Below are 26545 nucleotides of genomic sequence, written 5' to 3'. Positions count from 1 at the left end.
GGGGGGGGTTCTATGATGAGAGGGGCGCGTGGCGTGTGCGTGTGTAATATTGGCTCGTTGGCTGCAGAGTTGATCGGTCTCGTGACAAGATCTGCAGAAAAAAGATGGAAGGGTTGGTGACGAGTTCAAGAGAGAGAAGAGGGATTCAGATGGAAGAGAGAGAGGGAGATATGTGAGAGAGTCGTGTTTGGTTTGACAGGCCAGGTTGGGCACGTACGTATGCAGACGAGCAGAGTAATATCATGTTTGTGTCTCTCTAGATAAGGCCTAGCAGCACTGCCATGTCCAGTATTACGTGACCGTGCAGCAAACTACCGCCACTACGACGAGAGCCCTGTATTTGCGACCGTTCCACTGGGGCCCTTTCCCCCTAACCCCCTGACCCCCCCCTCTACGGCCTACGGCGCTTGGCCTACGGTCCTCAGTTCCATCCATGTGCTAAGAACGGCGTCATCTCGCTGAAAGCAATCCATCCACAGCATCATCCCCCCATCTCATAGCTGCAGTCCTACGGATGCTGGTCAGCATCGGGAGTGTTGATGAGAGTATCCGTACTCTTATATGTAACGGTAACCCACCCACCTACCATGGGACCGTGTAGGATGGTGGTAATTTTATGTCATCCCGACGCTATAATGCATAGAATATCAACGACCTCGAGCACTAACAGTGAATAGAATAATAGCAAGCAGCATGCATCTGCATGAACCGTATCCCCTGACACTTGGTCCAAGCGGGGGGGGGGGGGGGGGGGGGTCCGCAGCCACACACACACACACACACACACACGCACAGAGAGAGAGAGAGAGCCACGTTCTGCAGACGCGGCCGTTTGGCGTTTTATACCCATTACACCCGGGGGCTGGCCAAGGTCCTGTTCCCTATCCGTCCATACCTATCCCTTCCCCAGTCCCTTGATGAGTCACCATGTCGAGTCTCTAATATGTACACGCAAAAAGAGGATTTTCATCTTTCATCATGCCCAGATCAATCCGAGTGTAAAACATGATAAGAGAGAGAGAGGACTACGGAGAGTGATCGGATCATAAAACGGTAAAATCAACGCCGAAATGCATTTCTCATAGTATTCACATGATCTTCTTTCCATAAAGTGTCCCTTACCCAACCGGGCCCGAACCCCCCCCAACCCCTAACCCCCAACCCCCCAATTTAGCCATTCCGTTGTTCCTGTATAATGAATTATGGATATAAAATAAAAACAGAGAAGAGAAGAGACCAAAAACAAAACAGACAAACAAACAGACAAAGAAAAAACTCCTTTTTTTTTTGCAAGTTACTTCTCCCTCAAACGAAAGAAGCAAAACATCCACTGCCCTCCCCCCCACCCTCTAAGACAAGAAACGCCAGTTCGTACATCAATCATTACGTGCAAGAAAACAAGCTCAAAAAAAAAAAGTATATCCATCCATCACTCCTTTCTCTTCTCCTCACCCTGCTGCTTCTGCTGCTGCTTCTGCTGCTGCTTCTGCTGCTGCTTCTGCTGCTGCTTCTGCTCGGGAGATCCGTCGTCGGTGCTGTCCAGCTTGGGCAGTAGACCCTCGTTGACAAGAGTGGACAGGACCTCGTCCTGAGCGAGGACCTTGTCCCGTCTGACGGTCAGGCCGTCGAGCTTGCGCAGCCTCTTGCAGCTGGCGGAAAACACCACCTGGTGCAGACGTCGCCTCAACCTGGTGGTCTGATCCAGTCGTCGGGAGAATAGGTCGTCCCTCTCGGCGTCGGCATCGGGCAGCGCGAACGGGTCGATGCCGGACTTGTTTCTGCTGCTGCTGCTGCCGCTGCCGCTGCCGCCGTCGTCGTCGTCGTCTGCTGCCGTCGCCGTCGTGGGCACGAGGACCTGCAGCGGCGCGTAGAAGCCCATCGTCATCGGGTTGTCGCGGACGTCGAGCTGCGTCAGGTGAGGGAAGTCGGTCAGGAGCTCCGTCGCCGCCGTCGAGTCGGCCAGCCTGTTGCCGGCCGCCAGCAGCTTCTTCAGTCGCGGGATGTATCGCAGCGGCGACAGGTCCGAGATGGCGTTGAAGCTGACGTTGAGCGTCCGCAGGTTCGGCATCAGCTGGCCCAGGTCCGCCGCCACCGACTCCAGCCCGCAGTTGGCCAGCTCCAGGAACTGCAGGTTCAGGAAGTCCACCTGCGGCGAGAACGTGCCCAGGTAGTTGCCCGACAGGAACAGCTTGCGGATCTCGTAGGCCGCGGCGAGGAAGTCGAGCTTCATCACCCCGTCCCCGCGCTGCTCCCGGAGTGACAGGCTGTCCAGGCGCCGCGCGCGGCTGAAGCCGTGCAGCGACCTGATGCGGTTCCGGTCCGCGAGGAGGGAGTGCAGCCCCGGCAGCCCGCTGACGTCCAGCGTTGTGACGTCGTTGTCGCTGATGTCGACGTGTCGCAGCATCCTGAGGCTGCCCCGCACCGCCAGCCTGTCCAGCCGGTTGCGCGGCAGTTTCAGGCTGGCCAGCTGCGGCGCCAGCTCCAGGTTCTGGACCGAGCCGATCCGGTTGCCTGCGAGGTCGAGCTCCGTCAGCCGCGAGAGCTGCAGCGTCGCAAAGTCCACCTCCTCGATCTCGTTGTTGCGAGCCCGGAGGGAGAGAAGTCCGTCGTGGCAGTCCAGGCCGCCGAGGCTCGTCAGGCGGTTGTTGTCGGCCCTCAGGCTCCTCAGGTGCACCAGGTTCCTGAGTCCGGACAGGCTGCCGAGCTCGTTGCCCGACACGTCGACGTACTGCAGGTTCTGCAGGTGGTCCCACGACGTAAGCTCCGTCAGCATGTTCTGCGATGCCTTGAGCTGCCGCACGCTCTGCGGCACGCCTTCCAGGTGGCCCAGCGCGTTCCTGGAGGCGTTCAGCGTGACCACCTTGCTGCAGAACTCGTCCAGTGTGTGGAGGCTCGTCAGCTTCTTGCCCTGCAGGTCCAGCTCCTCCAGGTCCTCCCAGAACGGCTCGCAGGGCTCGGCTTCGGCGAGCTTCTCCACCAGGTCCCGAATCGCCATGGACAGCACCTTCTTGCTGCCGTCTCCCGTCTCCATGTGCCGCTGCCCCATGACATAGCTGACCTCGAACCCGCACGGCCGCTCCGCGGTGTGCAGGGTAAACTCGGACAGCGGGCTCAGGGACAGCCTCCCCACGTTCTGCCCGATAACGGCACTGTCGTCTCCCCTGACGGAGAGCGCCCCGTTGCCCGGGGTGCCGTTCCAGATGAAGCTGAGGCTGGTGTGTCGGCACTCTGGTGTTCTGTGGCTCATGACGCTAGTCTCGCCGAGGATGCTGAGCTGCTGGTTGTTGCTCTCGTGGTGAGGGAGCTCCACAGTACTGTCCTCATCCTGCTCGTCGATGCGCGACACGGGACGGGGGACGAACCCGTCGCGCCGGGACTGCACCGTGCCGCCGTTCTTGAGCGCAGACTTGGCACTTCCGGTGGCAGCAGCATGGTTGGGGACGTGCTGCCCGGGGGGGCTGCCCTCGGGCGACACATCCTCATCCAGGTTGCTGTCCTTGCTCTTCGGTCGCGGGTCTTGGATGATGGATGCCACCGGCGAAGAGAATGAGATGGTGACGTTGCGTGGGCGGACCTTCCCAGCCGAGTCCTCTAGGCTGTCGTCGCTGTCGCTGGCTTCTGCGTCGCGCCGGGCCGGTCTGGCTGCTGGTGGCCTGTCCGCCTGCTCTGACTCGTCGTCTCCCGGGGTGGGGGCAATGCCAAGGCTCTGGGCTGCCTCGGGATATTGTGGGATGTAGCCCTTCTTGGCCTGTCCAGGGACAGCCACCGCCAGGCCCCGAGAGAGTGGCAGCTTTTGCTCTGGCGAGTAGAAGCCGCGCTCTTTCCGCGCACTGGTGAGCCGGAGATTTTGCATCTCCTTGCTGAGGTCAACGGTGAGATCGGGGATGCTGGCGAACGGGTCCTCCTCGCTGTCCGAGGGGAGCACGTTGGGCGTCTGAGCAGGCCGCGGCCCCTTGTTCTTGATCCACATGTGGCTGCCTCGGTCCAGCTGCATGCTGCCCACCCGCTCCGGGATGAGGTGGGAGATGCTCTCTGGCATGATGACCCGTCTTGAATCGGACCCTCTCGAGGACCCGGTCGGGTACGAGCGGTTCGTCGAGATGCCTGAACCCTCTGAGACGTAGTCGCGGTGGGGGCCTGGGGGTGAGTCGTCGCGGGCTGGGTTTGTGGAGATGCGTACGTTTGGTATGTCGCTGATGAGCTCCCCCCCTTCTGCCGGCAGCGCACGGTTTGACCAGCGCTGCTGGTCCTCGTGGACCTTGTTGACGGCGAACTTCTCTGCAAGCGTGGCGTCCTTTGCCAGTCCGAGAGAACGGATGGAAGAAGAGATGATGTCACCGATATCGCTGGCTTCCTGGTACTTCTTGAGCTTGTCGGAGAGCGTAGGGTCCTCTTGCCGCAGCGGAGGGCGCGATACCGACGACTTGCCTTCGCGGCTGGGTGGCCGCGAGAGGGGCTCCCTAGTAGACTCTGACCCAAAATCGTTCGACAGACTGGGACTGAGCTCCACGTTTTCCGCGCCGGACTCGTCGACGCTTGACAATCCGGTAGGATGGACCTGGTTGCGAATCATAGCCATAATCTGCGCGGCCTGGTCGACAAAGTCCTGTGTCCGGATCGAGGGCTTTCTCACTCCATCTGCAGCGTCGTTCGCCGTAGACCTGTCCTGGCGGTAGGGAGAGTTGCGCAGTGCCTCCGCCAGCGTGCTCCCGTCATCATCGTCTTCGGGGCCGAATGCACCTGGCTTGATGTTGCTGCTCGGTGTGTGGGGGACGAGATTGGACCGACCTGCCAATACCCGGGACTCACTAGAGTCAAGGCCAGCAGGGCGGCTGTCGCGTCTCTTCTTGCCCATGATGTTCTGGATCTTCTGGCTCGCAAAATCAATGCCGGTCAAATTCTCCCGGCCATACGCGATATCAGATCGATGGAGCGTTCGCCTGCGTTTCGGTGTCGGGTCCTTTGACGGCGACGTCCTAGGCCGCTTGCTCTCCCAGCCCAGGTCGTACTTCAGTATGTTATCCGCATAGGGGGACGACTGAGCTAGGCCCATTGGCCTTATGCCTTTTATCGATGAGCTTTTAGAGTGCTTTCGAAGCGATATCGATCTCAACTTCTCTCGTCTCCTGAGAGCCGTGACTTCCAACTCTTCACCCGGTGACCCTTCCTCTACTACAAAGTGGAAGGGCGGCTGCAGTGATGGCGAGACGTTCTCCTTTGCAGAGAAGCCTGACTCGTCCGCCGAATAAGACACATTGCTGTTGAACTGGTAACCCTCGAGGTTGCCGCCGCCAAACGTCCCGGACAGAGGGCGCGACACGAGCTTCGGTGGGTTGCTGGAAGGTCCCGCCTTGGTCTCGGTAGAAGACTCTCTACGCTCAACGTAAGCAGCTTGAGGCAGCGCAGAGTCCTCTGAGAGCTCGGCGGACGAGCCGTCCTCGAACTGGCTGATGCGTCGGAGGAGAGTCTGGTTGGTGAAGGTGTCGTAGGGTCCGAAAAGCTTGAGGGGGTTGCCGGTTGACTGATCCTGTTGGCTATCACGCTTGGACAGGCTCACCTGTCGCTTGTCGGGGCTCGGGAAAGGCGCCCGGGGCAGTGACGGGCTCGGGGGGTCTGCGTTCTCGTAGGGATTCGTAGCTACCGACCTGATTGTGGGGAACTGCTTCGGCGTGCTTGCTTGCAGGGACTCTTCCGGGAGCATCTCGGACGTGTCAGCGACAAATCCGGGGCTCAGCGGGCGATGACGGAACGAGTCCTCGATGGATCTGCCGCCGCGCCTGAAATTGATGTAGCCTCCTTGCCTGCCGAATTCTTCCGAGGTATCCAGGTTCCTAGACCCTTCGCCTTCCTCGTCAAACGCCTCCTGGATGTCGGCCTGGGAGTCCCAGAGGGTCTGGTTGATGCGGAGGCGCTCCAGCTTCTGCTGAAGCTGGTCCGCGGGGAAGTCGAGCGGCACGAAGCCAATGTTGCCGTCGTCGTTGCTCTGCCTGCCGATCAGGATGGGGCTGAAGTCCTCGTTCCTCGTATCACTCTGGCCGCTAGTCTTCCTGGTAGCATTTCCCATGTCTGCACTGAGGCAGCTTGCGTCCCGGAAGATCTCGACATCTTCAGGACCGCGGGCATTCTGGCGGTTCGCCGGTGGGTTCGAAGGGGTGTCCACGCCCGAAAGGTCTTCGATGTTGAGCCTATACTTCATCTCCCGCTGAGCCCTCCTTGGACTGGGACTGGGGGTGACGTCGTTTGGGTTGTCCGGCTCGTCCTCTGCTTCCTCCAACGTGCTGACCTCTTGTTCGAGTTCGGTACTAGCTCGGCGGCGCGCAAAGAGCGGGGGACTCGAGGGCATGGTGGTTTCGTGTTCTGGCATCTCCCCTGCTTCCTCCCCCTCCTCCTTCTCCTCTGGGATCGTGGGGTGCTCGGCAGGTGGCCTGAACATGTCCTGAAGACCGCTGGCCGCAGAGCAAAACAGGTCCCGCTGCTCACCGTAGTCCATGGCCCCGTCCACGAGGCGCCGTTTCCATTCCGGCGTCGCACCTGTTCCTGCTTCGCCAAGGGAAGGTTCATGCTGGACTGTGTTATGGATAACGGAGCCGTTCGACGATGAGGTTGAAGCCCCTTGGTTGGGCGGAAGTTTGATTTCTTGCGACAGTTTCGAAGGTATGCGGCGCCATGGCATGTTGATGTCGCTGGCGCTGCGCTCGCTCAGAGGGCTTCCGCAAGCATCGTTTGTTTCTGGTTGGGGCGCTACTCCCGAGCTCGGGCTCTTTGGCGCAGTGCGACCAGACAGGTCACGCGTGTGTGGCTTCTCCACAGACTTGGGGGACGGCAGCGGCAGCTGAATATCAGAGTTGTCGGAGTTGGGCTGGGAAATCCAGTCTTCTGACAGCGAGTCCAGCCAAGCGTGTTCCATGTCGGGAACGGTTGGGGCGTTGAAAATCGATAGATGTTATACTGTCGCCATATAAACAATATGTTTTGGCGGGGTCGCGCGTTGAGGCCGGGTTGTGTTTATCGTGGTCGAGCTGGGAAAAGTATCGGTGAAATATGAGCCAATGCTGCGCGTGGGATGAAAGAAAGAAAAATCGGTATGATATAACTCTTAAGACCAACTGAAACTCTAGTGGTTATCAAGGGGAAGAATGGAGAAGCGAAGTTATATGTTGGGTGATTGTGCTCTTCAAGTCGCGATGGGGCTTGTCGCGTTGGACTACTACCTAGTGGTAATATTGCTACTGGGATGTTAAGATACACAGTCAGATACAATACAGTCAAGGAAGTAAACATGGTGCAAACATTATGTCGGCTACTGCAGTTGCCCAGCCAACCGAGTCCTTTGTCCAAAATCACGTGACTCTACCATTAGGGAGAGTAGGACCATGGGTAAACCGGGCAATGAAATCTTCTTTTTTATAACAAGACTAAGATAGATTCTATCAATGAACTGATGGTGTATATCTGTGAATTAATATTGTCGAGTTCCCATCGCGGGCTTCGTCAACCGCCAAACGTTGTTCGAAACCCAGTGGCTGAGCCACTTTACACGCTCTCACGTGACTGCGTGAGACGCGTCTTGGACCGCGACGTGAATGTCGGTGCCAGCCTCATTTAATACCCAGATAACCCTTACGGCTGCCACTCCAATCCCAGGCAGTAACTTGCTGTTGAACAAACAATCATCTCCACATATCGCTGTCTGAACTTGTAGCTTCACTAGATACTTGTCTCTTGGGCCAAGTTATGCCATATACTTTTCGCCATGGCTCCCACTAGCTTTTGGGGCCGAGACACCATCTACTCCGAGGCGACCTGCGATCCCGAAGACATCTTTTACGAAGGGTCCGAAGACGAATGTTACGAGAGCAACCAAGTCCGCAAGCTCAGGTACGAAGAAGCCGGAAGACGTTTCCTTTCGGGACAGTCGCCCCCTCTCTTCTCTGCAACATTAAGAGGCCCGTTCGAAACGGAATGGACCAACCCATGGAAATCGAACCGACGCACAGGCCGAGATACCGCACCCCCCATCTCGAAAGTTACTTCACCTTTCAAGAAGCTGAATCGGTACGAGTCTCTGAAGCCTGAGCGGCGAGATGCCGCCCAGTGCCACCTCCCAAGTCCGGAGAGCCTTAAGCAGGTCTCTGTTGAGCAGCACCCCTTTCTCGAAGACGAAGAGGTCGCTCGCGTGCAGAAGTGGAGAAGCACTGTTGAGCCGTCAGAGGCCGGTCGGGATGAATTCTGGGAGGAAGCAGCCCAATCACCCTCCAGCGGACGGTCGCCTGTCTTGAAGAAGAGCACCGACCGCCACAACTGGCTTCGCAGGTCGCCGAGCAAGAGGAAGCTAGGTGGCAAAGAGTCGGGGGGCACGGAAACGCCACGGAAGCGTCGGCAGCAAGCCATTCCTCCCTCGTCAATCCGTACGCCCCAGGAAAGCACTCGAGCCTTCAAGAATATGGCTTGCGGTAGCCGGGAATTTTCCATCAAAAACCACCCGCCTCTCCGATCTACAGCTCTGGACCAAGACGAAGATGAACTTATGGATGGGCCCGACACGTCGTTCGCGACCCAATCAAGCCGTCTCTACCCCTCAGCCAAGCGTGTTTCTCCAAAGCGTGCATTCCGGACGGCAAACGTACAGGATTCTGTGGATTCGGAGGACGAATTGGCCCACGACAAGCTCGCCGATCAGAAGGCCGCTGCGACCCTCTCCTCGCCCGTTTCCGACGACGGACCAGTGAACAGTGCACTTATACTTGCGCGGTCAACACCGTGCCCTCTGAGAAATGGCCAAGAAAACGTTGTGCAGGTCGAGGAGGTACAGTCCGATGACAGCATGGATGACGACGACGAGACGGACGCCAACACTACCGTCAACGAGGATTTCGATGAGAGCGCCATTCCCCAGATCGATTCCCAGCAAGATGATAGCTCTGAGCCTGTCTCACATGAAAACCCTGTCGCTGGGGTCCCCGTCGAGAGGGGGGTCGAACGCCCCGGCAAGGACATCATCGGGGAGCTTGCCGAGGCCCCCAGGTTCGATGAGCCGCAGGCCTGTTATGAACGGGAGTCTTCTCCGCTTAGCAGTATAGAATCCATGAGCTCTGTCACGGGATCCGAAATTCTCCTCGTCGTGGACGACACTTCGGATGCTATATACAAGCACCTACCAGACGAGTCCAGCGAACTATCCAGCGCACTGAGTAGCGATGAGGAGATCGGCAGCATCATCGGAGTGGATACAGCTGAGACGGAAACGGATGGAGAATCTAGTGTCGGGGAAGAGTCGGTTCAGGAGGCAACCTCCCACGAAGCCCTAGCCGTGGATGACGACTCTTCCGATGGCAGCCTGACAGATGCTTCCGAGCTCCAAGATGCTCTCCAGGGGGTTGACAGGCAGCTCATGGAAGAATCACTCATCTGGAACGCCGTCAGCTCGGAGGGCGAGGAATGGCATGAGACGTCGTCCAGTGGAGATTCGAGCTATCTCGGCCCCGAGCCCGAACCCGAACAACCTCAGTGCGCTCATGACGCCCTGACGGAAGAAGTTCAAGAACGAGATGAGGACGCCGCTCTAGAAGCAGAGCGTCTTGATGACGATGAACCTGATACGCCCGCGTCCTATGTGGATGCACAGTCTACCTTGGAAGAACAACAGGGGGAAGTGCCTGAGCAGGCCCCCGCTTCCGTCGAAGAGCAAGAGCGAGATGCCACAGTGGAGTCTCAATCCTCCTACCTGTCACTCAAAGGCATCATTCAACAGCTTGTACCTCTGGTTCCCTGGGGCAACTCGCCCACGAAGAAGGATCTTGTCGAACTACCTTCGGCGGTGGCCGCGGTTCGTAATGCCATCGAGCCCGAGGGGTCGGTAATGCCCACGGATGAAGCTCTTGGGGACGCAAAAGTCGCAGAGGTTACAGAGCCCACAGTGGATATGGCTGAACAAGCTTTCGATCATCCGAAGAAGGCCGGCACGGAGGTAGGGGATCCTTCAGAGGCAGTACACGCAGCCATGTCGAACGTGGCTTTTTTCGGTGCACGTGGTCTCGATGGGGAAGATGCTACAGAAGCTTCGATATCCAACCCTCCAGCACAGGACCTGGAGACTCCCGGCCATAATCCGGGAACTCCTGGACGGAACATGCACATTCTCTTGCCTGCTGCGACAATGTCATCACGGCCAGACCCGCCGCCCGGTCCATCAGATGGCGAAAACTGTGGCATCGTGTCGAACCAAGAAGTACGAACCCTAGACAGGCTACATACGATGAAGGGCCCCCCCGGCTTCTCCGAAGCAACGACCGCTCCATTCATAGCGATGCGAGCTCCCGGCCAGTCATCCGAGCTACCTCTGACCGAAGATGGTCCGATGACCCAATATCCTTCCACTCCCCAACCTCGCCCCAGCAAGCCGCTCAAGCTGATGCCGCCCTCGACTCCCGAGACGCTACTGCTCTTCAAGCCATTTGCAGCTTTCATGACGCCGTCGCCCGAGCGCCATGCCCGCAAAGCTCAGCCCAGCCAAGGCAAAAGGGGTATCGTTTCTGCCGTGAAGACCTCGACCCGCTCCAAGGCTACGAAGCGTGTGTCATTTGCACCCCTTCCAGGAGGTGAGGCACACGAATCCGGCAGGGTCGCCCAGGATGAGGGTACGGAAATGAGGCGCGCTGTCATGTCGCCGCCTCCCAATGCCTCCGTCGCGGACCTCCCGACTTCTGAGAATGCCGACTTCAATGGCCACTTCAACGCCATGGCTAGGCGAGCAGGCGAGACGTCAGCCCTCGACAATAACTCCGACAACGTCCCGTCGCAGGAGACGGAGAAGTCTACCAGCAGCCTGTGTCCCAGCTCCGCACCCGGGGATGTTGCCCTTGCAGACGATGACGATCCGCCTGCCACGAGCGACAAATTTGGAACGACTACCTTTGGCGAAGAAGACGAGCTCGACCTTACGGAGCAGGTCTTCGCAGACCTCCAGGGACTCCTACAACCGTGGGACCTGGAGGAGGAGCTGCGTCAGAAGCGCAAAGACGACGGCGAGTAGATGCTCGCGAAGAAGGAGTCAAGAAGGAATCGGTTGCAACTAGTTTGAAAGAAAAAAAAAGGGTACGGGTGAACAGGATATGGATGGCGCTTGTAAACTACATGTACAGTATCTACCACTACCATTCTCCGCGACTGGGAATTAGAAAAGAAAGCGAACACGATCATGTCTCTCTCCATCATCTACAGCGTCCTGTGGAAGCCCGGGGGAAAAAAAAACGCGAACTTGAGAGAATCAACATTGATTGCTCTGACACGTTTGTGTATCCTATGCATGTGCAAGAAATCATGACCTTTCCTTCATGAGGTAGCGCGTCCAATCTGACATGTCCCACTCAGTCTATTGTTATCGCAAGTCTCATGTGGAGATCCCGACACAGCGACACCTGATGAGGCGGGGCGTGGGGACGAGATATGGAGTAGCAACATTATTTAACTATCATATCAACGAGGAAGCTACCCTAGTGTCCGGTCTGGTAATGACTCCTGGTCCTGTCTTCTGATGATGGTTTCACTGATCCATGGGCGAGGAGAATATTGAAAGAGCTGAGACGGTTTAGAATTTTTTACTTGGACTGACTCACGGATGCAAACGCAGAAACAGCGCGTGCGGGGTAGATAACCTCAGCGTGTCGTCATCCAAAAATTGGAATCTGAAAGAGCTATAGAGCATACACGATCCTGTAGTGAATAATGATATGATCATACATCGTCTTCTACTTCACCTGATGCCAACCGGTGGCCACAACCACCAGGGAAAAACCACATCAGCGAGATACGCACCGGTCGCGAAGCAGGAACGTTGACATGGACGCACACAGTTCAGAGACGGCAACGATGAGCGCCCTGTCCACGGTCGATGGAGCAGACACTCCCACCACCGAAGCGAAGCGCTTGGGGATGATGTATCGATAGATTACTGGTTGCGTTCGTCAGAAAACGCGAAACCGCACCCGCCCGGGAGAGACGCACAGACGTTCCTGTACCGCGACGGCAAATATGGGATCGGATCGTTCACCATGACCCGGATGTGCAGCCCTCTCCCGGGGGACATGTTGATGATTGTCGATACATCCCACAACCGCGTTCTAGCCTCGGACAGCAACGGCAACCTGTGCCTTGGAAGACGTGGGCGCCATAGAGTCCCGGCAAGCCCACCCCCAACCGCTATATGTGGTACTGTGCAGAGAAGAGGGGCTTCAGAGGCTTTCACAACCCTGGTGCGGGAGGCTTTCTGAGCCACGATTCAGGTTGGAAGTTTCACGCCAAAGTTGCGCATCACAAAGGGTTCGAGAACTTCACAGTCAATCAGCGCGAGAGTGGCTATTACTGGATCCACGCCCTGAACTGATGGACTCAGAGGCAGGTCTCCGCCCAGCCTGATGGGAGCGGCATCTTTGCGGGAGATGATGGAGGTACACTGCGGGAGTTTATCAAGAGGACATGATGGGTGCGCACCGAGAAAAGGTGGAAAAGGTGGATGTAATAATACGGGAATCGAAATTGATGTTCTATTGGGCCCAGACTGTCTTTGGAGATCCGCCCTCAAACGCCCATGTTACGTATATATATTATTCTAACGTATGCTCCCTCATGCTCCTAATAAGGCATCGTGGCCTCTTCCGTGACACCATAGAGAGAGAGAGCGATGACAGATACGTACAGGTAGTATCGATACATTCCTTTACTCCTCGACGTATCATCAGGGAGATTGGCCCGAGTGCCGAGACGTTGGGCAAGGTAGTTATCAACTGCCATCAATTACACATCACCAAACTCAATGTCAACGCGACCCAAAAGCGGGGGGGGGGGGGATCGTGAGGCTTACCACCTTGCATTGACGGCTATACCATACATGTACACGTGTACGGAGTATTGCATGTGCAACCGTATGCAGCCGAGTCGCATTCAGTCCCAACTGCGCAGATGTCGACTGCCCCCTAACTACCGGTATCCCAGGCATCAATACAGATTGAGGGCTCTGCAACAACATCCGGGGAGTGCTGGTCTCTGTGTAGGGTCATCATATCTCTACGATGCAGCGCAATAGATTGACGGTACGGCGTTGGCGTGACGGACAACGTGGTACACCTGCAGCCCCTTGTCGTGTGTCAGCTCTGGGCCCTCTTCGGCAGGGTCACATTGATGGATGCCAGCCTGCATTGCAGAGTAACGTACATGGCTCCTGATCCTCACCGCCTCCATGCATAGTCCCTCGCGGGCCACGACCCCTCACGTCTTCTCTTGGGTTTACCACGTGTCCCCCTACCCCTCCCCCCCACTGGTGTCCTGAAGACTTAGGACGAACAAGGGGGGAGGCGTGCGGCGTGCGGCGTGTCTTGGGCAACGATGACTCTTGTGGCACTACACTACTGCGAGCACAATCATATCAGGCTGCGGATCTCGGCAGGCTTCATTCACGGCATCACGGGATGAGACGGGTGATCGAATTGACCGATGTGGCCACTCTTGTGTGTGTGTGTGTGTGTATTGTCATGGTGTCGAGCAGTGAATGATACTACATGTCGCCTATGTACTGGACGCACGCATCTAGACGCGCTCGACCTCAATCAGACTCTCGACGCCCTTGCCACCGGACCAGATCTTGACGATCTTGAGACCGGCAAGCTCCTCGAGGAGGTGGTACCAGTCGGCCTCGGTACGCTCCTTGGAGCAGAACAGGGTCAGCATGACCATGTCTAGGGCGGAGGTCTCCCACCAGGCGTCGCGGTCGGGGATGACGTTCTCGTTGATGAGGAGCTTGCTGTATCCGGGCTTCATGGCCTCCTTGATCCTCTCGAGGATGGTCTGGCACACATCATCGGGCCAGTCGTGCAGGCAGGAGTGCATGTAGTAAGCGCGGGCGCCTATAGGACCGAGCAGTCAGCGGAGGTGGCAGGAGAGGAATGATTCTACCCCGCCCGCAAGGAGACGCCTCGGGCTCGCGTAGATCATCCTGGAATTGTGCGTGTGTGTTGTGTGTACTCACCCTTGACCGGCTGCTCAGCGAGGAAATCGTGGCCCATCCTCTCGATGGTGGGGTCCAGGTCGGAGATCTGACCGATGACCACGGGGAGGTCCTGAAGGATCAGCTTTCCGGGGTGCGACGGGTGGTACTGCTTGAACTGGGCGAGGTCGTGGCCGACGCTGCCGCCGATGTCGACGAGGAAGGGCGCGTCGGGTGCCGTGTCGGCTCCGTCGATGAGGCGTTCCTTGACGGGGAAGAACTTGGGGTCCATCCAGGGGAGGCGTCCCTGGCGGTATCCGCCCATGTGGTCGTTGAAGTGCGTGCCGTAGCCCAGAGATTGCTGCCACGCAAACATGTCGAGCTCGGTGTTGTAGGCGTACATCATGGCCGTGTCCTTGGCGTCGGACGGGTTCTTGTGCCCACGCTTGCGCGAGTATTCGTGGAAGCGAAGCGGGCCGGCACCGGTGCAAGACGTCCTGCAGATTCACGCACAATCGACCTCGTCGTCAGTCCCCCCCTCTCGAAAAAGCCCGGTCTGTGGGGAGAAGAGAGTGTGTGGTTCGGGAGGGAGAGGGCTTACATGGCAAGGTACCCGTTGCCGATGATGGGGATGCTCAGGGACTTGGTAAAGTTGGTGGGCTTGTACTCGTTGACACCGGTCTCCTTCAGGTATCCCATGGCACCGAGATGGCGCAGAAGACGGGCTTCGTGGCAGGCATCATCAGCATCGTCAGATGGCAGTGCGTGCGCGCCGTGGCTTGGCCGACGGGAACGGGTCTGTGGTGGTGGTGGTGGTGGTGGTGGTGGTGGTGAAGCATACCTAGTAGGGCCGGGTCGGCACCGATCTTGGCCGCGAGGTCGGCAACCTTCTGGGGCTTGTCTCCATTCTCGGCCATGAGCTTCCAGAGCCCTGTGTCGACGCCGAAGTTGAGGCCAGCGAGGGCACCGGTCTGAGGTTGCATCAGGTCAGCGTCCGGGTCATGGTCGTCGATGTACATGTTATGCTGCATGGGAGCAATGGGGCCACATCAGTCTACTCACCTGGCCCCAGCAGTGCTTGATCATGGTCTCCCTCGGGGTCTCGAGGGCCTGGGTCAAGGTGCGCGCCTTGAGCAGCAGCTCATGACGGGCTTCATCGCCACCGGTAGCCAGGGAGGCCACCTCCTCCTGGAGCTCCTTCACCAGACGAGGAATGCTGTCAGCGTCATTGGGGGCGAGTGCGACCGAGATGTCGACCGGGGTCCCTTTGGAAGCCATTCTTCTCTTCTTTTCTGTTTTTGTGATTTATGATCGGGGAAGTTCCTGGATGTATAGTCGAATCAGGGTAGCAATATAAAACGATCTTCTCTCTTCTCCGGAAAGTGCACGGTTTTCCACGACGGGAAGATGGCCGGAGGAGAAAAGGTAGGGGAGACGAAGTGGTAAGATTTTAAATACAAATTTCCCGCGTTTCAATAGCCACGGCAAATTATGGCATGCAAGCTTAGCCTAACGACCGTGAGACAACTGCCGTGAACACGGAGTCATATACGACAAAGCCTGCGGTCGGCAAGCTGCGATGCAGCTAACATACATACGTCCAGGTGGATGTATACCGACCAATACATGCACACTGCCTACCCGTACAGATAGTACAGGTAGATGGAGAGAGAGAGAGAGCCTGGGTTCAGGGGTAAGGAAGGACTGTACACAGATTACTCTCTGGTGAAACTCCTAGCTCGTCCGGGTACGTACTCACGGCCTCACAACACTCAGGCCTCCTTCCGGCAAGGACGCCGAGCAGCAGCACCGGGCAGAGAGGAACTTGCTCAGGAATATGGATAACAATGGGTTCGTAGTTGGCATGGCGCATGGGGAGTGTTTTGGACATGATCCAATGAAGTGCCTGTCGTTCGCACGATCCCGGTCTCGTGCGGGTCATCCATATTGGTACTACCGTCCTAGGCCCTAGCATCCAAGCAACGGCGTATCTATCCAGACGCATATCCCTTGTGCCCGTGGACCCCACAGAATCCGCAGAATGTGGGCTGTCAACCTGCGTCCTGGACGGATGATACGATACGTATAGCTGGGTGGGACGAGTTATGACGGATGCTACGGTGCAATAATAATCCTGTGTCGGGCTAATCTGTGCCGTGTCAGATGGGTGGTCTGGTCTGTATGGGGAGTCAGTCGGGTAGTCAGACGACTGCTGCTGCTGCCATCATCATTTCACAGCAGCGGTTACTCGCAACCTGCACATCGCATGCCGCACGGATACTCTTACTCGCAATGCACCCTCGATTGAACAGCTGTCTCTTGAAGAAGAGCGGAGCAGGGAGCGATAGTTGTCTCTTCAAGGGTGGAGCAGTTGTCTCAAATCCTGCCTCCCCCTGACGGCACGGCACGGTCGCCAATAGGCTCCAATAACGGGCAGAGACAGACAGATACTTGTATGATATATACCACAGATGACTCGCTATTACCCTCCATTCGCCGCGAGTAAAATGTCGCATGCTTATCCACATGGAGCAAGGTTCCTCGAACGCCAACGTCTGGACATGTGCGAAGAGTAGGAAGCTGACGGTCCATGCATAGTCGGGTTATGCGGATAAACTAGAGTCCGTCTGTGTACATGTAATCTGTAATCTGCACTCGTACCGTATACGGATTATAGGAACCGCAAGGACAGATTGCCATTATTAATATCAATATACAGACGACTCGTAACGGGTATGTAATATCGTACTGTATATGATTATACGATCACATGTACAGCCATGTCCCGCACTAGCAGCGATAGTAGTCGAGTCGAGCTACCCCATCCGTTACAGGTGGCCTTTATGAGATGCTCGATACTAGTACACAGCATCCCGCACATCAGCGGTATACGCTTAGCGTGTGGAGGTGAGAGCGTATTCCGCGAATACGCCATGTTGCCCCCTCACCGGTGTTCCTCTCGAGTCATGCTCAGAGGCATACATGTACAGGTACGCATGTCTGACGTGAGCTCGACACACACACCCCCTCTCAACCGCGGCGTGGCATCCTGGAATGAGCTAGAGGAATAGGAATACAGCCCTGGCTATTTATGCACGGCAGCTGGGGGCGAAAAAAAGGCTGCGCCCGTCCTCGTTGGCTGGTTGCCAAGCCGTTGACCCTAGTGGCCATACCCTGGCCGTTTTGGCGTACGAGCAGGTGCCGGACCGGGGTTCCCGGCTACCGGGATGGGTTCCGCGTGGGGACCGAGACCAGTTGACGTACGGATTCTTCTTGAAAGATGGAGCACAACCAGGCAGGAAAGGATGTCCGTAGGCCATTTCAAGACACAGAAGAGGAGAAGGGGGCGGCGGGTCTGATGTCCCCTCCACGCGTTTCGACCCAGCATAAGATCCTGCTCGTGGGCTTCGAGGCGAGTTGCCGTGTAGTAGAGAAGTCTTCGTCGCAGGTGTGAAGCTGCGAGATACGCACCCTGGTACGGGCAGATATGTCGTCTGCACCGCCAACGCCTCGTACACTATATTGGGCGTGTGCATAGATAGACTCTATTCTACGAGCGGACAAGTCTGTTGCCTGGTCCGACAGAGTAAGATGCCAGGGTACCAATCAAACGTACACGGTCTTCGCTTCCATAACGGGCACCGCGGGAGGAAACCCGTCCCGAGTATATGACAGGTATCGTGCATACGCATCCCTGACTCTCTCGACTTGCCCGGCACGAAGAGGTCGACCCCATGGAAGGAGCCACAGGTATGGATGGGATGCGAAGGGCAGCACAACGTCCAGGTACAGATTCTGCACATGCAGTCAAGAGTACCGGTCCTCCTTGTATCAGATTAACGAGGTCTCCCAGGGGGAGAGGGGAAGGCTCTTCGCCCGTGCGAGCCAATTTCCTGCCAGTATCTGTACATCCATCAATATAGAGAGAGCAGGCTCTTGGGGTAACACCGCACGGATCGCACTGCGGGTATATAGTTCGATCACGAAGTACCGTATTCCAGAATGATACGACTGAGAAACTGCGAACCACGTCGCAGTATCATGTACCCGGGATTACAGACTGGCCATCCCGGGACTTTGGGAACCCCTTATTTGCGAAACCCTTCAGGGATGTGGAAGATTAAATCATAGCATGAAGAAAAAGAAAGAAGAGAGAGGGAAGATGAAATAAAAATATCCAATGCCGGCAGACCATTTAAGAGTGAAGACTGTAACTCACATATACAAGCCGGGTTATACATGCAATCGAAGGGGAACGAAGGAGTAGAAAAAGAAAAAAAGATCCATCAGAGAAAGATAATATATAAAGCATTTATCTGAATTCGCCCCCGCCCCCTTGTTACCTGATGATGGTCTCTCCTGAACGCTTCTTCTCAATTCAACATCTACACTTCTCCCGACTGCAATAATGTCTCCAGTCGAAGGGTCCAGTGCGTGGGAAGCCCAGGACAAAGGTCCGCGAATCGTCAGCGTCTGCTGGGCCGTCACCGCGTTCAGCACCCTCTTCGTCATCGCCCGCGTCTACGTCCGTGGATACGTGCAGCGAAAACTCCAGCAGGATGACTACTGGACCCTCTTAGCCCTGGTAAGGAATATGAAGAAGAAAGAAACCCTCCCAATCTGCACACACGTATGCGCATACGCATCTACACACGTCGCGCCTGTGTGTACGGGGGAGTGGTTGAGCCGACGAGACATATCTCCCATACATGTCAAATCCACCGTGGACTTGATCTCCCCCCTCCTTTCCTCAGAAGCTGACTCGCCATGATCTCCTTCGCTGTCTAGGTCTGCGGCTACATATCCACCAGCCTCTCGACCGTTGCCGTCGCCAGTGGTAATGGAAAGCACATGGCTCTCCTGAGCCAGGATCAGCAGGAGGGCGCCGTGCTCTGGACCACCGCCGCCTTCTGCCCCGGTGTCATGTCCTTTGGCCTCCCCAAGCTCGCCGTCGTCTACCTCCTGACCAAGCTCCTCAACCCCGGAAAATGGCACAGGGTCTTCCTCTGGTGGCAGGGCATCTGGTGCCAGATGACTCTCCTCACCACGGCCGGTCTCCTCATCGGCCGCTGCAGGCCTGCCTACTCCCTCTGGACCTTTGACGTCAAGGGCGATTGCTTCTCCAAGGACATACTCGTCTCCTACTGCATCTACGCCGGATGTGAGTATACATCTCCTGGAGACCGTCCCTTCATCTCCCATCTCCCTCTCTCCCTGCTGTGGCAGATCGTCCGAGCAGGTTGGACTGACAGAGCTGTGTTCCCCCCCCGGCAGGCTTTTCCGCCTTTGTGGATTTCTACCTCGCCATCTACCCGGCCATCGTTCTCTTCAAGCTTCAGCTGCCGTTCAGGAAGAAGTTTGCCCTCTGCATTGCCCTCGGAATCGGCTCCGTGTAAGTATTCTGTCCTCGCCTGTGCAATCCGTCCTCCCACACCTGAAGCCTTACTGACATCTCTCTCTCTCTCTCTCTCTCTCCTAGCTCCGGTGTCGTCGCCGTTTACAAGACAACCCGTATCCCGTCCCTGGCATCAGATGACTTTTCTTGTATGCGACAGCACTCTCCCCCGAAGAACCGTGTGCCCGTGACATTTACTTACCAAGTCCTGGTTGTCTTTAGATGATACCTCCGACCTGGTCGTGTGGACTGTGTAAGTCCTGATACTCTCTTTTTTTCCGTCATGGTTTCAATGCATCTCCTTTCTCTTCTTTTTTTTTGCTGACGAATACTTGACAAAACAGCGTCGAGGGAAGCACCATCATGATCGCCTCCACCATCCCGATCCTCCAGCCGCTGCTGAAGAAGTTCCTCAACCGCAACCCGCTCTCGAGCAACTCCCGGTCCAAGTACAAGTTCACCAGCCCCAACGAGGTGACCGACAACAACCGTTCCTACGAGATGAGCCACCGAAAGTTCCCGTCCAAGGCCAAGGACGAGCTCGGCTTCACCGTCCTCGGCGAGGGCGGCAGCCAGGACGACATCCTCGCCCAGACGCCCAGCAACCCTGGCGGCACCCCGCCACCGGGCAGTGTCGTGGCGACGGATAAGTCGGGTTCGCACCAGATCACGAGGACCGACATGGTGACCGTGACATACGAGAATGTGCCCTCCCAGCCATCCATGCCCAACTCTTTCACCAAAGCTTGGGGAGGCAGGGATGGGAATCATAGGGTGGACGCTAATAACTACCCGTCGGCCAGGCCGCGTGTTCTCATGAACAGGGGGCCCGGAGATGTTTAACTCCCTTCCCCCCCCTTAACCCGCCTTCTTGGTTGGGTGGTATAACTTGGCTTTATTTTTTTTTGCTTTCATACAGCTTTGAACGTATACGATATACGGGAAATATTGATATCAACAATTCCCAGCAAATGTTTGTGTGTTTTTTTTAGTTTTTTTTTTTTTTCGGATCATGTGTACGGGATATATATCAACTTCTTTTTTAGAGCCAATCGAACCTCCTTTTAGCCTTGGAACGTGAAGAATCTGCAGCTCCAGATAAGCTCGACATTAGCATCGTACGATATGTATGATATAATGTCCCGTATCCACCGCGTGTACTTCGCGGTGCCGGCTTTCATGCATAGCCCGGATACAACCCTTCGTACAGCTTCACATGGCATGACTTCGCATTCGCTTGCCGGCGCCATCTATGCATGTACTCAGTAGTACCCCCCCTTATAGCGCACAGTCAGACGAGTTCGTATCGAGAGAGTGATATCTGGTGGAGGGGATTCTGATCAGGCTTCCGAGGTACATGTACTGCCAGTGCCAGCGATGAACGGCAAAAAAATAATCCCGATCAAGATGATCGGGGAACGGAGGAACCCCAGCTCAGCTCGAGACGGACCTTGCGGCCCCTCCTGACCCTTTCCGAAACACTTTCTCCTTGCCTCTTGGCCTCACAAGACATCTTCTCTTGGCAAGACGCCATCGTCCTCCTACTCCATATTGATGGGATCGTGAGAAGATGACAGGTAAGCTTGGAAGGGCCTTTCTTTCACATGCGTTCGCTCTGCTGCATCCATATAAAGACGGCTGCTTATCACCGGTCGCGGGAAGGCCTGGACGATTCCGCCCCTCTTGCCCCTTTCCATGAATCTCCACAGTTAGAGAAGATGGATAGACCGTGCTTACCACACCGAGCAGAGCTGTACCAGGCTACATGTAAAGCTCTGGTTGGAAACAGGGGTAACATTGGAGTCTGGGTACAAGTATCGAAGCCCGTCCGAGCTTCTCAACTGACGACAGGTAATATGAATACGACTCATCTCCGCAGGGGACGTAAATACATCTTGCATGTCGTGCATTTGTATAAACGCCATCTCAGGGGGGGGGGGGGGGGGGGGGGGGGGGGGGGGGGGGGGGGGGGGGGGGGGGGGGGGGGGGGGGGAGGATATAGAGCATCAAGAAGGCGTATGACCTGTTGCGTACTGCGTTTTACGTCAAGCACAGGCCGGTGGTTGTACATGTATAGGACAGGGGAAGCTCCCGATGCTTGTGAAGCATCAGTTCCGTCGCCTGTCCTTTCCTGGTGGCCGCCGCACTGTGGTTGTTGTGATCAGGGTGTCCTTTCATCGTCAGCGTTCTCACCTCTCCTGTTACGGCTCCCTGTCGGCCCCCCTGCTCGATAGAGCATGACGTTGAGGGTATATGATGAAGCCAAGGCTTCCACTCGAGCGAGATCTCATCTGAGATGCCGTGTCAAGTCCGATGTCATGTCAAATCCCAGCATAGAAGGCGAGTGGGGTCCGATGCTCAATACCAAGGCATGGAGGTGATCAGGACCTCGTCGAGGGACCCGGGCCCCTCCCCCTTTTCCTCCCGGGTAGTCATGGTGATGCGGAGTAAGTGCCAGTCTATCGCCGGGTGACCTCAATTTTTAAATCCGTCCTCCTCTTCGCCAACATTCAGACCGCCTGCTTTTCCTCCCACCTCGCCATCCGACCTTTTCTTTTGCACGTACCCGCGCTGGTGGGCTGTGCGATAGACCTCGACCATCGACACACAGGACGGTGCCCTGGACATGGTTGGCTGAGAACGGCATGTTGAGAGGGTGTCCACGACCCGGGGACGTCGGGCTGTGGGGAGATGTACGGGCGTCAAGGGGCGATCGTGAGGAGGAGCAGAGAGAGTCGGACTTTCTCATGATCGGTTCTGCCTCTTCTTTCTCCTCTTCGTCACGTCCTGTACGCACTTGTGGTGGCTCGTGTGTCATCTCTCCCTCTTCCGTGTCGGCAGTGTTGAGGGTGAGGGAGACCGACTCCGGTGAGTCTATCTCATCGGACACTTGTCAGCTCAAGCCGTGATGATTCGTCATGGCCTAGAGAGATGACCACAGCCTCTGCGAGGGCCCTTCTCGCCTCAAAAATGCCTGGGGTCAACTCTCAGTCTGGAATGACGGTACAGTGCCGAGATCCGTCACGTCGCTCTCCCCCGCTCAGCGATCGTCGCTCGCATGCAGGATATGTACGTCGGGCTTTCATCATCATCGGGCTGCATCCTCCCTAGCTTCTTCGTTCGATCCATGACACCGTACACCGCACACACTCGCATGTTATTGTCCAATCCAATACTAATCCCTGTATTCTCTCTCTCTCTCTCTCTCTCTCTCTTCTCTCTCTCTCTCTCCTCTCTCTCTCCTCTCATTGTCAGCGAGAATGCGTGACAGTGGACGTGTTCAAGACAGACCCCTTTACCAGATCTCCAGTAATCGGCTCAAAAAAGAAATGAAGAAGAAAATAGGATATGAAAAAAAAAGAGAAAAAAAAAGAAAAAAAAAAGAGAGACACGAGCAATGACGAGTCATCGGTCCTGACTGACCTTTCCTCTTCTCTTCTTCCCTTTCCTTTCAACCTCTCTACAACTACTAGCTTCACCTCAGCAGGTCAACCTAGGACCAAGTGTTTTACCCCTACGGCAAAGAGGTCAATGACCGCCACGGAAAGACGTTCAATGTTTGACCGCTACTTTCCGGCCCAACGGGGGTGGCCATGCTGGCTGCGATGGACCGCCATCTATTGCGAGTTCTCGAGGCCGCTTCTCGTCATAACATGTAGAGTGGCCAGAGAGGTCGTGTATGCATCACGCGGAAGGGAGTATGCATGCCGATATCAGGCCGATGGTGTGCGACGGGTTGTGAATTTTTCCATCTCGCCCCATACGGCAACGTGCGGTGCGCGGCTTTGTCAAGAGTCGGGCTCTGCTCGCACCATGCGCTCCACAGGTATGGCGTAGCTTCTCCTCCGGTGACGGAGGTCCGTCGATGGCGGTTCTCGTCACGGGCGGAGGGAAACTCTTCGATGCTGCGTGTCGGGTCCAAGCTTCCCGCTGACGCGTTGACGGTCGGACGGACGAATACGGACGCTGCTGTGCTCGAGTGCAGGCCGTCATCTCCTGCCACTGCACCGCTGCAGTCTCGTGCTCCCAATCGATCGACATACTACCTGGGCACGTCCGGTCCGAGAGACGAGAGATCAATACCTGATGACTAGGACGTGGTCCGGGTGGACGAGGGCGCAATAGCCGTCGGCCACCACGAGCACCGAGTACAGGGTACGTCTGGGACGGCATGGGTCGGTCGAGTCGTATGGAGACTTGCCCTGTCGTTATGGACCTTGACATGTCGTCGCTAGCTCTCTCTCTTTACTCTTCATTGCATCCTCAGCCCAACGTGTTGGGCAGTAGTGTTATGCCGGCAAAATGAACATGATGTATCCGTACATTCCTGCTCGTACGAGTCGTAGTCTTACACCGTGGGTCCCCTGCTTATCGACAGACTATGCAAGGACTCACCGTCCCCGGTGTGCCCCTCTACAGCTATGAATGCTTATGTTATGGTAAGGTGTTGGGGGGGGGGGAGCCGCTCTATTTGTATGATGGCAAGCAGAATGTTGGTACTCGTAGGTCTGCATGCGCACCGGATACGCAAGTCTATCGCTAGGAGGCCTTGCGCATGTGGCGGTCAGGCCCAGCATGGGCATCCGGCAACGACTGACGCAGCACAAGGGCGGCAATCGGAGGGGGTAAGACGCCTGCTGATATCTTCGCGTACAATCTGGGCGGCAAACCCAGTATTCCTGCTTAGTCGGTTGGGAGATGTTGGGGGGAGAGGATAAGGCCCTGTCATTCCGGGGACGCATTTACAGGTTGCAGAATTACATGGGGGGCTTCCCCAATGAGCATCGTACATGGTACAGCGTGGGCAGAGCTACCCAGCCGATCGGTCCGGTAGGCGTTTGAAAGACGATAGGTTGCATGCCAGCCCGTACGGAGAGACGGGAAGGTCAGCTTCCTCTGGGCAGGGTCAGATCCTTTTGGGTAAGGCGGCAATTCCAAGGCCAGGACCTTGTCGAGGTCCTCTAGGTCCTGTCAAGGATCCGGTGAGACGTGTCAAGAAGGGCCAGAGCCGGGGCTCTTTGATCTACGAGTACTCATACGAGTCTGTAAAAGCCTCATCTACCGATACACTAGCTGCACGAGGTTCAGGGAGGATCTGTCATAGGACTAGCCGTACAGATTACGGATAGCCGCTTCGAGGTTCCGGCTCCTGAGCTCCGGGGGGGGGAGGGTTAAGCTCTTCATTAAAGTTTCGCTCGTGTGCGACACGGCCAGGATGGATGGCACAAGTGTCTATCTTGCTGCCATGTAATGTTTCGGGTGTGTCGCAGTCAGCTCGCTCTACGGCTCTTGATTCCTATCAACATCCATCAGCCTATCTCGAGAGGCCGTCGTATTATGGAGCATGCCGCGGTGGCCAAGACATGCGTCCCCACTGATCAACGCACGTCGCAGAACAGCTGTTTTCTCGAAGCTGACTTTGCAGCCCTGCGACTGTGGACGGGGGTTGAGGTTGCGCTGTAACTTGTCGGCAGTATGGATAGGCGTGTATGTTGGCATGACGTGATGCTCGTGTGCTGGGACAGGACTACGAGTACGGCACTGCCGGTATCTCGATCATCATGGTTCGTCCATGGTGGACAGGAACAGGATGCGTCACCCCTTGCACCTATTGCTGGGGCTTGTTCGCCCCAGGGGTCAGACCTGTCGCAGTTGCGGTCGGTGGCGGAAACGAAACAAAAGGACATGCACATGTCTATGCCATCTCGAGTAATGCCCCCGTGTGGGGCCCCGGGGTCTCGTCGACGGACAGATCAGTCGAGGCCCACGAAACACGGCGGTTGACCGGCGGTATCTGTTGGAGCCCAAACGAACTAGCCGGGCAAGGAGCGGTAGAGGTGGACGTCAGCATTACCAACACTGCTGCTAGTGGTAATACAAGGTAAGCTCGCACTCCACCGTTCCTACGTGGCTCAGGCAAGGGAGAGAGGTCGTTTCTGCTGTACGCGGTACCGATAAGTTGTAGAGTACGGTCCGCAATGACGAGCAGGGTGCCCGTGGAGACAACCCATGATCCACGGACGACAGCAAGGCGGGACAAGGATGTCGAGGATATTCATAATGGTAAAGGAGAAAAGGAAAAGGACATGGAGGGCAAAGTTGGCAGAGTTGGGCGTAATGGTCGACCAGTGGAAGAATTCATGGAGAGGCACAGGAAGAGAGGGAGGGGGAGAGACTCTCTTTGAGGGAGGGAATCAGAGAGCCAATGGCCATGAACCTTGCAAGACGTGGCCTGAATGGATGGTGATGGGCTGAGACCAATCAGGATGGCCGTGATTGATCGCTACCAGCACGCCTGGCGTGAAGCCCGATACAGCGGATGAGCCACTAAAAACCCCGCAGAACCGACAGGTGCTCGAGGCGTGCGGCCAGGTGCTGTACAGTGCTTGTCCCACTGAATGGCGCCGCTTATATGCCTGTACATGTACAGGTACGCACCTGCAGCCCTGAAGTAATTATCTGCTGCCTGTGGGTCTGGGCATCCAAGGACCAACATTGAGTCCAACCGGGTGCACGTTTTCATCATTACACTCGTATGTACGGAGTACGGAGCATACTCACTCATCCGGCAGCGGGTACTGTTACAGGGTATATATATATACGCTGCTGCTGATACTACTTCTCTTAGCACTGTATCCGTACTCCGTACAACGATGCAAGTGCTTAAAGCATCATTACGTAATACGAGTAGTTGCCCGATAACGTTGCACTCATTAGGCTTTATGACCGTAATACTAGCAAGTACCCGTACAATGGAAACATGCGATGAAGATACGAGTATGCGCACATGTATTTCGGCCTATGAATACTTATACTTGAATCTGAATTCACCCGAGTGTACGGTTATTGGTATTCTGGATTGCATGTAGTGTGATATACTCGTCGTACTCCGTACGTGTCTGTACGAGTACTCGTAGTGAGGAATCGGAGGTTCCATCCATCAGTAGGTCACAAGACACCCCTCCCCCCTTATGGCTATCGCTTCTCTCCACACGCCCCTCCCCGCTGCGCCTGGTCGGCACTGGCATTGACGCTGCGTTTAGCTCGTAGTATTTTCCCATTTCACCACATTACACGGTGTGTTTGTGTGTTTGTGTTTGTGTGTTTGTGTTTGTGTGTTTTTGTGCGTGTGTTTGTGTTTGTGTGTGTGTGTGTGTGTGTGTGTGTGTGTG

General features: G+C 56.1%; 4 protein-coding genes across 4 annotated transcripts; 2 read left to right on the top strand and 2 right to left on the bottom strand.

Annotated features, from left to right (window-relative positions):
- Positions 1-1429: 1429 nt before the first annotated feature.
- On the bottom strand, positions 1430-6907 carry GMORB2_4655 (uncharacterized protein; the record flags this gene model as incomplete). The annotated part of the gene is made up of 1 exon (XM_035466629.1): positions 1430-6907. The coding sequence occupies one exon, from the start codon at positions 6905-6907 to the stop codon at positions 1430-1432; it is 5478 nt and encodes a 1825-aa protein (XP_035318177.1).
- Positions 6908-7753: 846 nt separating this feature from the next.
- Positions 7754-11032, top strand: GMORB2_4654 (uncharacterized protein; the record flags this gene model as incomplete). Its single annotated transcript, XM_035466628.1, has 3 exons — positions 7754-8725; positions 8798-10228; positions 10400-11032. 3 exons carry the CDS (start codon positions 7754-7756, stop codon positions 11030-11032), a joined length of 3036 nt encoding a protein of 1011 aa, XP_035318176.1.
- Positions 11033-13581: 2549 nt separating this feature from the next.
- GMORB2_4653 (O-methyltransferase) lies at positions 13582-15256 on the bottom strand (the record flags this gene model as incomplete). Its single annotated transcript, XM_035466627.1, has 5 exons — positions 13582-13898; positions 14021-14475; positions 14580-14703; positions 14820-15003; positions 15041-15256. 5 exons carry the CDS (start codon positions 15254-15256, stop codon positions 13582-13584), a joined length of 1296 nt encoding a protein of 431 aa, XP_035318175.1.
- Positions 15257-18386: 3130 nt separating this feature from the next.
- On the top strand, positions 18387-20216 carry GMORB2_4652 (uncharacterized protein; the record flags this gene model as incomplete). Its single annotated transcript, XM_035466626.1, has 6 exons — positions 18387-18563; positions 18767-19139; positions 19253-19370; positions 19419-19522; positions 19596-19626; positions 19718-20216. 6 exons carry the CDS (start codon positions 18387-18389, stop codon positions 20214-20216), a joined length of 1302 nt encoding a protein of 433 aa, XP_035318174.1.
- Between the last annotated feature and the right edge of the window lie 6329 nt (positions 20217-26545).

This window comes from Geosmithia morbida, assembly GCF_012550715.1.
Source record: "Geosmithia morbida isolate 1262 chromosome Unknown scaffold_22, whole genome shotgun sequence".
Taxonomy (NCBI): Eukaryota; Fungi; Ascomycota; class Sordariomycetes; order Hypocreales; family Bionectriaceae; genus Geosmithia; species Geosmithia morbida.
The sequence above is the reverse complement of the archived record's forward strand: the minus strand, read 5'-3'. Positions and strand labels throughout refer to the sequence as shown.